Source organism: Centruroides sculpturatus, unplaced genomic scaffold (assembly GCF_000671375.1).
Source record: "Centruroides sculpturatus isolate CEXI.00-Female unplaced genomic scaffold, Cexi_2.0 scaffold174, whole genome shotgun sequence".
NCBI classification, from domain to species: domain Eukaryota; kingdom Metazoa; phylum Arthropoda; class Arachnida; order Scorpiones; family Buthidae; genus Centruroides; species Centruroides sculpturatus.
Window position 1 is genome coordinate 336,028 of NW_019384420.1, and position 12,945 is coordinate 348,972.

General features: G+C 30.7%; 1 protein-coding gene across 1 annotated transcript; it reads left to right on the forward strand.

Annotated features, from left to right (window-relative positions):
* The first annotated feature begins 972 nt into the window (after positions 1 to 972).
* On the forward strand, positions 973 to 12,828 carry LOC111619350 (splicing factor 3B subunit 3-like). Its single transcript, XM_023361060.1, has 3 exons — positions 973 to 1,198; positions 1,349 to 1,427; positions 12,585 to 12,828. Exons 1-3 carry the CDS (start codon positions 973 to 975, stop codon positions 12,826 to 12,828), a joined length of 549 nt encoding a protein of 182 aa, XP_023216828.1.
* Positions 12,829 to 12,945: the final 117 nt, after the last annotated feature.

The following is a 12,945-nucleotide window of genomic DNA, read 5'->3' on the forward strand; positions in this document are numbered from 1 at the left end:
TTTGTTTATTTTTGGTCGCATGTTCCCCTATCCCTATTTACTCTGTGTTAAAATGACCTCGTTTAATGCTGTTTTGCTTAGTGCTTTGTTGTCTAGGAACACATCCCTTGCATTAAGCGGGATATTACTGTATGTTATTAATCAAAAATTTGTTCTAGTGGGTTATGTTTGTTCAATTGAGTACCGAACAACTTTTTTCCAGAATTTGTGTTTGAATATCAAATTGTTCAAGTAACAAGACACCACTGTATTTCGTTTATCATTTTACAAACAAAGCAATCATCTATAAATAATAATACCTACAGTTAAAAAACATTTAACAAATCTATTTATCTAAAAAAATGTTTAAATAAACTTTACAAAGATTAATCTATAAAAAAAAAAACACAGTTACAATCTTAAGGACTAAAGTCTGAAAGCAACAACAATGACACCTGGTTGATAGGAAAGTTAGTGCAATTTTTTTTTTCCTTGTCTTATCAGTTCTCATTAAGGTAAACCTGACGAAAAGCACAAAATAATTTGAAAATTTCAATATTGTAAAATACACAGGCAAATTTGAGATGACACTCATGCTCACTTGAATAAAAAAAATATTGAATAATGAAGTTTAAATTTAAAAATTATGAAATTTTGTATGGAGAATTTCCAAAACTGTGTTAGAGTGAAACCAGAAGTAGTGTTGTACAGGGATATTCTCAATTTTCAAATCGTGTTGTACAAGGGATACCTGTACTTATCTCAATAATAGCCTAGTAGATTTTGATAATTTGTAGAATCTAGCTAATCAAAAATTATTACAACTCTTTTTATATATATTCAAATATAATAATTATACTTTTTAATATTCCGTATATAATTTTACTTAATTAGAATATTTAATTTAATTATAAAATCAAATTTAATATTCTAATGAGTTGTTTTTATTTCTTTTTACAGTATTGGACGTAATTGGAATTTAGGAATACAGAAATGTTTCTCTATAATTTAACGCTTCAGAGAGCTACTGGCATAACACATGCTGTTCATGGTAATTTTTCTGGTACAAAACAACAAGAAATTGCTGTTTCTAGAGGAAAAATTCTGGAACTTTTAAGACCAGATGCAAATACAGGAAAAGTACATACATTACTTACAGTTGAAATATTTGGAGTAATAAGATCGATGATGGCATTTAGATTGACAGGTGGTTCTAAAGGTGAATAATTTTAAAATAAGATGTATTTATATCTCTAAATTATTACAAAAATGAAACATGTTTGTATATTTTTCTTTTTTCATTATTGTAACATAGTTTTCAATTATCATAATTAGCATTTTAATTGTCAGTTTATTTTTTTATATACAGTAAAACTTGTGAAAGCTAAAATTACATGGGAACTTTCCAAATTAGGCAGGCTTTCTGTTTTAGGCAGTAGTACAGGAAAGTAATTATTGGTTCAAAATGTGTATGTACTTTTTATCAATTTTTAGTCTAGCTATAGTAGGTTGCTACAATCATTGAATTGACCTCAAAATAAATAAGAAAAAGGTACAGAAAATAAAACATACATTCATCTATAATTATATAGATGAATGCATGTTTTATTTTCTGTACCTTCTTTATGCCAAATGAAAAAAAATATATATTTGTTTTAAATGAAACTTCTGTGTGTTGTTTCACTAAAAGTATACATTTTTAGATTCCATTCAGTACTCTTAAGTAGAGTTATACCAAATGAGCTGAGCTGAGCTACAGCTCAGGATTTTGATGGTAAGCTCAGCTCTCAGTTGGTCCAGAATTGTAGCTCACAGCTAAAAGATTATTATTTGTCATACTAAATCTGTTGTAAGATTTAATGCATGTATTTTATATTACTTGTTAAAGTTTACTAGTTTTTAACAAATTTTACTTTGTTGTTGGGTACAATTTGAAAAAATTGTAGACCTATAAATTTCCACTGTCATCTGTCTGCCTGCTCTTCCGTAATCTCAAGAATGAAGTTAGATAGATGAAAGCTGAGATCAGATATAGGAAGTTTTGGGGCAGGAGGCTTGATTATCTATATACAAACTTCTGATGCAAACTGGAAATCAGGTTATTTCAATTCAAAAATTTTCCTGAAAGGAGTTAGATGACTGGCATGAGTCTATTGCTAACAGGAAAGGTATGATAAATGTACAGAGGCAAGACACTACTAATTTGAGGTGGAGAGCATACAAGGTGCGTTCCATAAGTAATGCGACCAAATTCATAAAAAATCATTTATTGAACATATTTTTACAATTAATCAAAAATCTTCGAAATAGCACCCTCCTGCATCGATACAGTTGTGAAGGCGGTGTTTCCAGGCCTGGAAGGCCTTCTCTGGAATGTCCTTTAGAGCTGATGTAACATAAGCCTTGATGTTTTAAATCGTGTCCCAANCTAAAAATCTTTACATGAAAGTTCAGAATTTTCTTCTTTAAAAAGGAAAATATCGTGGAAAAACATTTATTTCTTATTGTTTCATGTTTATTTGCCTGAGGAGCAGCCATAAGATAAAGTAATGATTTAATTGCTTGTAGAATACTTTTTCTCTAATTAGTTTTATCATACGAGTGAATTGTGGCATGTTATGTAGAATAAGTTTACAGGGATAATTAAATTAATTAATTTGATTTTGAATAGCACCATATTAACAATTGTATGTATTTATTAACCATTGTGTGAGTTTTGTGGTGCATTCATTTCTCTAAGATTGCATTTCTGACATAAACAGCACGTGTTACAGAGCGGTAGTGAATCAAGTTTCTCAATGGTGACGTCATGTGCAGTGGCATTTTTCTCGCTAGAGTGAGTTGTGCTACCTTATCTCTATATATCTTAAATTGCTGTGTTCAGCAGACTCAACAGTTTCAAAGCTGTTGAGTATTTTTCTGCTGAACGCCCTCTACAGTAGCATTGTTTTGGAACGTGTTTGGTATTTTGATGTCATATTTAGTAGTGTCTTTCATTTATGCTATTTATCACTTCCTGAAACTGACCAATGATGGCTGCTTTTTGTTCAAATGCACGTCACTCATCATTCAACAGATGTAACTACATAACAGCTACTAATTGACACACCTTTGCTCAGTTACAACTGTTGACTCTGCTGAATGCAGCCAATGAAATAAAACTGTGCTTTACTAATTACTTGAGTTGTGGATGATATGTTGATGCAATGACGTTTTTGTGTTACAACTAGGGTTGTCAGATTTCAACAACTGATTAAATGTGTATGGTCTGGTATGCATCAGTCTCAGCCACAACATAAGCTTTTACTGGAATTTTTGGATAGTAAAAATGTTTTTAATCATTATGAAATGATATTTAATGACAATGTATGAGATTAATACTATCACATAGTAACAGTCTTATTCAGTTTTTATTGTTATTTTTTAAAGTTGCTAAATATAATTGTGAAGGCAGCCATATTGCTTTGAAAGGTCTGACCATATCCACTTCCTAGTGAGTGGACAGTGCATTGGTTGCTGTACTGATAAGTTCATCAGTGAATATCAGAACATATTTTAGTACATTGCAATTCACCAATGTGATGTTTGGTGCATAGTGGAATGTACCCAATGACATTTGAAAATGATTAATACTACCACTTTCCAACTTTCACTCTACCCCATTCCACTCCATAAAAGAAAAATTGAATGATTTTTTAATAACTAAACATTCCATTTACATTTTTTATATTTTGATTTTAAAAACTAATTTATATATTAATTACAAATGTTTTCAAATTTAAAATATTTAATGGTAAATCATAACTTTCTATGGAGAATGGATTTCTTATATTTACATATAAAGACAGACATATGTCTGCATGGAAATCTTCCACAATTTTTTCACATAACATGAACATTGAAAAAGTGGAAATGAAGGACAATTGCATAGATCAAAAACATTAGAGAACACGGAATTGACAGGGACAGCAGCTACACTAGAAATAATAAATATTATATCCACCCATCAGACGAAAACAGTTACTATGTCAGTTTAGAATTTGTAAACGATGGAAACAGAAGCAAAAACTGGAATGCATACACAGGCCAACCAACAGACCTCCAACAGGCCAACAGGAACAGGAGTTATTAGTAGAAACACAAGAAGGAAAAACAATATACAAAGCCAGCTTTAGAATGGCTCCTTACTGTAATATTATCCAAGCAGAGCTCTGAGCCATCTACAGGGCTCTAAATTATATTCAAGGAAACCTTAATTACCTTAAAGGCTCTATAGCAATAAACACGGACTACAAAGTGGTTCTTTTCGTATTGCAAAACAAGAAAAACAATTCATTACTTGCCACAGAAACTATCAAAATTGCACAAGACCTTAGCAAAACTATAAAAATAGTATTCCAATGGATTCCAGGGCATAGGGATCACCTGGGTAATGAGACAGCAGATCATCTAGTGAAGACAACAGCTTCAGCAAATACTCCAATTACTTACAAAAGAATCCCCCTACAGGAAATAAGAAAGGAAATCAAACAAATCAAATTCTCATGGATGTGTGGCAAAATGAATGGAACGAGTCGGTGATGACAGATACCAAACTTTCTCTTTTATACCCAATATAATAACAAGGAAAAGAAACAAAGTTCTTCAACCCCTCATTTGAATTAACTCAAACTTCAAGGGTCATGGAAACTTCAGATCCTACTTGTATAGATTCAAAAAGAAGGACAATAGTATCTGTGAAATCAATAATAGTAAAGATAATGTTCATCACTTTTTATTCGAATTCTCCAGGTTCAGTGACAGTTGCGAGACCCTCTTTAGAGACTGCCTTACCTACAGCAACAAATGGCCTCCTGAAGAAAAGGATTTAATAAACAAAAAGGAATTGTATAGAAGCTTGATGACCTTTATAACCAGAACTAAAAATCTGACAGTGAAATAAAGCTTCAGCAACTTACCTATAAATGATGGTTACAGTGAATCAGAATCACTTATAACAGCAACAACAGAAGAGGACCAGAACTCGAGAGGACAACCAGCCAACGGGTAGAGAAGACTTCAGTAATGATGATGAACATTTTTAGTGTATTAAAACTCTCTACCAAGTTTAATAATTTAACAATTGATTTTTAGACTTTCATTAATGCATTATAAAAAATATTATATTTTTTATAACGAGTGCCTACCCGACAGTCTCGTGAATATATAATAGAATTGTTTTGTCAGAAAAATAAAAAGCTGGAATTACAAGGGAGAGTTTCAAAGTTTGGAGGAATACTATCTGATCAGTATATACCGGCTTGAGCGTCGATGTCGACATCTCTCACACACCAAAAAGTTTTGAATTGTTGCCCAAAGACAAGGGAAGACTAATCGGTATTCATTATTTTACGTCGCTTCTTTTTGTGTTTGTTCTGTGGGGTGTTCATTATCTGATCCTATGTTCGTTGTCCGAACATAAAAATCTTTCGCAAAAGTGTTTGTTATCCGATTTGTTCATTAACCGATCACCCACTGTAGTTAGTAATTTAAATAATACCTATTAGTAAGAATACAATAGGAATATTTCCTTAAAAGATCTTTTTGAGGTGCTCTGTATTATCCTACACCAGGTATTTGATTTTGATAGAATTTTCTATGTAGTATCCTCTATACTATTGTTGAGATTATAGTAAAAATAACAGAAGACAGTTTCCAGTGATCCTTAAAAGACAATATCATATTGTGTAGAAGATAAATAGATGATATCCTTGTTACAAGTAAACATTGTTATAATAAAACACTTATCAGACCTTGACACCTATCCATCTTGGGTCTCAAACTTAGTAAGGAACAATTATGTACATATAAAGTCCATTTTTTAAATGTCAAGATAACTAAGGAAGCAAAAAAAAAAATAAAAAATAAAACATTAGTTTATATATTTTGGATATCAGAAGATCCTATAGAATATAAAAAGTACTGTACTCTGTTACTTACAGTGTAGGCTAGAGATGACTCAGTGCCTATGTCCTGTAATTTCCACTGCAATCATCCAGCTATCACTTCTATCTCAACATGGAATAGCTGGCTGAGTGCCATAGTGGGAGTTATAGGCCATAGGCACTGAGTTGTCTCCAGTTAGCACCATAAGTAACCAAGTATGGTTATATCTAAATTAATAAGTTTGGAAGTGAGGATCAAAGGTCTGGGTAACATAACTGGCAATGTGACTGCTCGGTAAACAGGAGTTGTGGATTTGAGTCCTGCTTTGGGTCAATTTTTTTTTTCAGAACCTTCTAAATTAATTATTAAAATATTAATTTAATTATAATTATTAAAGTTAGCAACAGATGTTGCCTAACACCTTTCTCTAGTGCCAAATTACTTGGCATTTAATTAGTAGTAGTAGTATAGCCCAATACAATTCTGCAATTGTTTGGCATTAATATATAACTATAGGGTTTGGATGTTTATCTTTGTATCTTTTTAGATTATGAAAGAAACTTAAAAGCTACTCATTAAATTTAGGGCATCCACTGCTAAGAATAATTCTTTGACTAATTAGTTGTGAAAAATGTTAATCAAATTAAGAAAATGTTAGCACAGCCCTATATTCTCAAAATATGCTGAATACAAAGAAAATCCCAATATTTTATTGTGACATAAAACTCTAGTTAAACTGTGCTGCTATAGAAAACACCATAATTGCAAAATTTTTAATTTGCAATTACATAACATTTAACCCACATTCTGGGGCATATGTATCCTGCAGATATATAATGTTTTTTTTTTTTTTTTTTTTTTTATTGAATTTCTCAAAAATAACAGTTGAACTGCAGGCTTTATAGTATTCCTCAACTGATATGTTCTGAAACAATTCCTACTGTAGTTTTCAAGTTATGACTTCTTTCAGAGAAATTTTATGAAAAACAATACCTTACTACCATCTGCAGTAAATTCTCTCACAGCATGAGAGCACTGTTACTCTCAATTGTTGTACATAACAGTTGTGATTCAATAAAATAACAATGTAGAATATTTAAACTTTACCACAATGCTACGCATTCTATCTTTTTCTCCTGGTTTGAATGATCAGACCAATCTCAATTCATTTCAAATACGTCATTGCAGCTATTTTTGACAACGCAATTTTCTTACTTTGGTGTTATCACCCTGCTTTCTTGCGATCATAGCATAATAAGAAATTTAATGTTTTCAATTTTTGCAACAATTAAAATTTATGTTCATTACATAGCAATACCATTTAGTAATTGTGACCCAAACATTTATTTGGTAATTTTATTAATATTTTTTAAATTATTAAAAATAAAATTAAAGAATTCATTACTGTCAATACTAGTTGTTAAATCTAAAAGAAAACATTCCTCTGAGTGCCAGAAAGCAATTTGTTAGTCATTTGACACGCTACTGACAGAGAAGGGAGTTTTTGAAAACAAAGTAATAAAAGGATTAGCAGTTTGTTGTCCTTCACAGTGGGAGACCAGCAGAGTCTATTGCTTTTGTCTGAGAAAATAAACAAAACTTTACTACAAAGTTAAAAGATAATACAATCCTGTGAAATTTAACAAAGCTGTCAATAAGTGAAAGTTGAAATGATTTATAATGAGTTGAAATTTGATAAGTTTTTTGCGTTTACAGATAAATTACAAAAAATATAAATAAAAATCTCATTTTTTTTTAAACCCACAAGCAGTGCTGCTACTTGCTCCTGATGGAACTACCCTGACAGCACTTTCGTTTTACCCTAGATTACCTTAAATTGAGAAAACTCTCCAAGCTTGAGCTCTTGCTCAAATAAAAAAATAGACAATTATATGATGCAGATTCGTGTACTATTATCGTGAAATAATAATCAGAATAATTCTTAATTCATTGTTTTTAAAAAATCTTAATAACTAAGATGTCTTAGGAGTTTTAGGCTTTATCAGATGTATTAATTTATGTCTGATATGGAGATAATTGATGTTTTAGTTTGGTAATCCCAATTTGGCAAAAGAAAAAACTCTCGCCTAGTATTTAAATAATCATAAAATATATCTGTAAGTCAAATGAATACAGTTATTTAACTTAGTTTTAATTAATTCACTTTCAACGTGTGTTGTGTATTTTAGAAAATTAAATACAGTAATACCCCGAACTTACATGATAGGTGGGACCGAGCATTAATCGCGTAAGTCGAATTCACATAAGTCGGGATATAATTTCGCATATAAATACATACAAATAATTTTTAATTGGGGCCGGAGACTAAAGAAAACAATAATTTAGAAAAAAATATTTAATAAAATCTTAGATAATACATATGTATAACAAATTAGGCCTATATTATTTTACAATTTTTCACATTTACTTGATTATCACGCCATAATTTTAACATTGTTTCCATCTCAGCGATAATACTGTGACGTTTACGAATGATGCTTGAATTTAAAGATTGAGCATTTTTCACAGCTTTGAGAATTTTTTCTTTGCCTTTTATAATTGTTCTGACCGACAATTCCAGTAGATCAAACTTCTTTGCCAATTCACAAATTTTCATTTTTGTATCGAAGTCTTTAATAAGGGTACGTTCATAGTCAAATGAGTTAAACGTGTTAGTAACGAATCATTCAAAAAGTCTAACGAAATAGGAATAACGATGACGTCATTCTCGTTTAACTCGTTCGACTTTACGAATGTACCCAATGTTAACTTTACATTCCAAAGATAAAGTTTTTCTTTTCTTGTTTGATGCAGAAGAATTAGTTCTACTTCGTTTGGATGACATAGTAAAGTCTCTCCAGTCTCCGTAGATATAACAAACACAGAAATAAATAACACAAAATAAATTATAGCTATGTGAGGATTCCGCGCGACACATCCGAACATGTAAGCTGAACAATAGTGTGGGGGAGTGAGTAATCAAGGGTTGCTTGGCACTCAAACAAAAGACGAATCGACGAGATTTGAAAATCGCGTAACTCCGAGTTCGCGTAAGTCGGGGTATTACTGTAAGCCATTCAGTTGATTTCAAACGTACTTTAATACATAAATGATCAGTTTTTAAAATTATTTATTTACATACATGTTTGCATTTTAACACTGGTTTGAAGGTTCAAATAAAACAATATTTTCTTTTGAATACTGGAGCATGCATTAGTCTACAAATTGTTTCAGTTTTTAAAGAATGTCTATGCGATGTCTTACACAAATGTAGCTTACAAAGTTGTACCCGTACTTTAGTGTGCAATACAGTCTAATGGCATGAAGGTTGAGAAAAGTGAAATCCTACTCTGGTGTAATATACAGTGTACACCCATCTACCTAACACCAATCTGCTTTATTTCTTTAGCTTCCATTCTATCTTTAAATCTTCTAGTTATAGGGGAAAACAGAATGGTTTTAGACAAACTTTTTTTGGCAAAACTTGTGGTGCTATGGGTAATAGCATCAGATCACAGAGCAGTTTTACCCTAGATTTTTTGGCAAAACTTGTGGTGCTATGGGTAATAGCATCAGATCACAGAGCAGTTTTACCCTAGATTTACCCTATATATAAGACTACCCTAAACATTACTCTGAGAGATTGAAATTACCCTATAAACAGCAGCACTGCCCACAAGTATTTTATACTATTAAATAATACAGAAAGTGTAAAAATCAAAGATATAATTGTAGTCAGGCTTATATATCTGTAAAAATATGAAAATTGCATTAATTTCATTATGTATCCTGCATATACACGTGCCAAGTGATGTCACAATGCTCAACATGCCCAAAGGGTTGTTAATAATTATTATTTTTATTATAAATTAAATCCAAATTTTTCTTGTTTCTTATAATTATAAAATTCTTGAAAGTATCCATAGTTTATACTTTTGTTTCAAGATGATATCATCAATGAAATATATATATAATGAAATAATCTATTTCATCATCATCCAGAGCAAACTGCTGAACCTAGAGGTGAAATTTGATACACAGTTAGGGTACACAATGAGAATGCACACTAAGAAGGAATTTTTGGAAATTCTCCACCGCGGGGGAGAGGGAGAGGATTAAGGCTTAACCTGAGGAACTGCTTCTACAGTACTATTTTAGATGCAATTTTTTGTTTTTGACAGTAATAACTTAATTTCCAAATGTACAATATTTACCAAATCATCCAAATCGTTTGCCTGAGCAATGCCGGGCTCATTTGCTAGTTTATTATATTTCAAATTATTAAAGCAATTAATAGTTTATTTCCAATCAATGCTTAATTAACAATCACAACTAGAAGTGCTATACAGTAGAGCATCGATTATCCGAATCAATTGGGGACTGGGGTTGTTCGGAAAATCGATATTTCAGATAACCGATTGTGTACGAAAAAATATATTAATTTATCCCGTGTTGAAATATTTCTCCGTTGCGTGTTGCTTTGCGTTGAATTTTCGTTGATGTTAAGCCTAACAAAGACTATTGTATCGTTAAAAATTATTTTTTTATTTTGTACAAACAAAATAAATATATTGAAAAATATAAAAACAATAAAAAAAATTATACTTCAGAAGTTAATTTAGTATCAAAAAATTTAAATATTTGAGTAGCCCAAGACATAGCTAAAGATTGCAGTGCCACAGCACTGGCGGAAATTTAAATTTGCTGACTGGATGTTTTCTTTTTACAAAGTATCATCGTGATCTCAGCTTTTTTTGTTGATCTTGATCAGAGTATCAACATTTCCATATTTTTATTTTTATTGTAAAAAATTTTATGGATGACAAAATAAAAATACAGTAAGACCCCGCTTAATGCTGTCTCACTTAACACTGATTTGATATAACGTGGTCTGCTCGAAGACTTAAAAAAGCTCAAAATTTACACTGATTTAAATTATTGATGCATTTTATTGATTTGTATATAATATGATTATTTGCGAACACAAGCAAATTAGCAAAAGGTGGCAAAAAAGGTGTACTTTCTTTAAATCTATGTTTGTTTGGTGCAATTTTGAAAAAAAAAAAAAAAAAACATAGCATCATGGATGCCATAGGCAATAACGGCTTTGCTTGGCAAGAATTAACTGATAAATGCACAAAGTGTAGAAGAAGTTATGGCTGAAGGCATCCAAGAATTCTCAACGAGAAGAGCCTATCGCTGTATTGTTAGGTTGACCAAACTCATCCTAATCGATATAGCAGGACTAGGAGATATAGACAAGCAGGATATTGAGGAGTTACAGCAGGTTTCTGGTGAGAGCCTTACCAATGATGACCTTCAATAACTGACAGAACATGAAATTCATGTGGAACTGGAAAATAGAGATTCTGAAAACGAAAAACCAAAAAAATTTCTCTACAGATTTCTTTATTAAAAGTTTGGTAAGATAATCGAAATCATTGATCAAATTGTAGCGAATGATTCAGATTTTGAAAGGAGTGCAAGAGCAAAACGAGGCATTTTGGATGCGATCTTCTGCTACTGACATTTGCTTAAGGAAAGAAAAAAGCAACAAATGAAACTTCATGACTTTATTGCGAAAAAACAAGAATTTCAGAAAAGTCAGGACCTTCATCACAAAAAATGAACTTTACATTTCTGTGTGCATATGTTTGTGTTATTTAACATATATTATTATACAAATTAATATAAAAATAACTTAAAATTAAAGTAAAATTTGTTTATTTTTGGTCGCATGTTCCCCTATCCCTATTTACTCTGTGTTAAAATGACCTCGTTTAATGCTGTTTTGCTTAGTGCTTTGTTGTCTAGGAACACATCCCTTGCATTAAGCGGGATATTACTGTATGTTATTAATCAAAAATTTGTTCTAGTGGGTTATGTTTGTTCAATTGAGTACCGAACAACTTTTTTCCAGAATTTGTGTTTGAATATCAAATTGTTCAAGTAACAAGACACCACTGTATTTCGTTTATCATTTTACAAACAAAGCAATCATCTATAAATAATAATACCTACAGTTAAAAAACATTTAACAAATCTATTTATCTAAAAAAATGTTTAAATAAACTTTACAAAGATTAATCTATAAAAAAAAAAACACAGTTACAATCTTAAGGACTAAAGTCTGAAAGCAACAACAATGACACCTGGTTGATAGGAAAGTTAGTGCAATTTTTTTTTTCCTTGTCTTATCAGTTCTCATTAAGGTAAACCTGACGAAAAGCACAAAATAATTTGAAAATTTCAATATTGTAAAATACACAGGCAAATTTGAGATGACACTCATGCTCACTTGAATAAAAAAAATATTGAATAATGAAGTTTAAATTTAAAAATTATGAAATTTTGTATGGAGAATTTCCAAAACTGTGTTAGAGTGAAACCAGAAGTAGTGTTGTACAGGGATATTCTCAATTTTCAAATCGTGTTGTACAAGGGATACCTGTACTTATCTCAATAATAGCCTAGTAGATTTTGATAATTTGTAGAATCTAGCTAATCAAAAATTATTACAACTCTTTTTATATATATTCAAATATAATAATTATACTTTTTAATATTCCGTATATAATTTTACTTAATTAGAATATTTAATTTAATTATAAAATCAAATTTAATATTCTAATGAGTTGTTTTTATTTCTTTTTACAGTATTGGACGTAATTGGAATTTAGGAATACAGAAATGTTTCTCTATAATTTAACGCTTCAGAGAGCTACTGGCATAACACATGCTGTTCATGGTAATTTTTCTGGTACAAAACAACAAGAAATTGCTGTTTCTAGAGGAAAAATTCTGGAACTTTTAAGACCAGATGCAAATACAGGAAAAGTACATACATTACTTACAGTTGAAATATTTGGAGTAATAAGATCGATGATGGCATTTAGATTGACAGGTGGTTCTAAAGGTGAATAATTTTAAAATAAGATGTATTTATATCTCTAAATTATTACAAAAATGAAACATGTTTGTATATTTTTCTTTTTTCATTATTGTAACATAGTTTTCAATTATCATAATTAGCATTTTAAT

Bases quoted from the DNA above. Each gene is read 5' to 3' on its own strand.
- LOC111619350 (XM_023361060.1), top strand. From the start codon at position 973: ATGTTTCTCTATAATTTAACGCTTCAGAGAGCTACTGGCATAACACAT. The intron at 1,199-1,348 runs GTGAATAATTTT...TTTTATATACAG, and splicing joins ATTGACAGGTGGTTCTAAAG to TAAAACTTGTGAAAGCTAAA. The intron at 1,428-12,584 runs GTAATTATTGGT...ATTGGAATTTAG, and splicing joins TTAGGCAGTAGTACAGGAAA to GAATACAGAAATGTTTCTCT.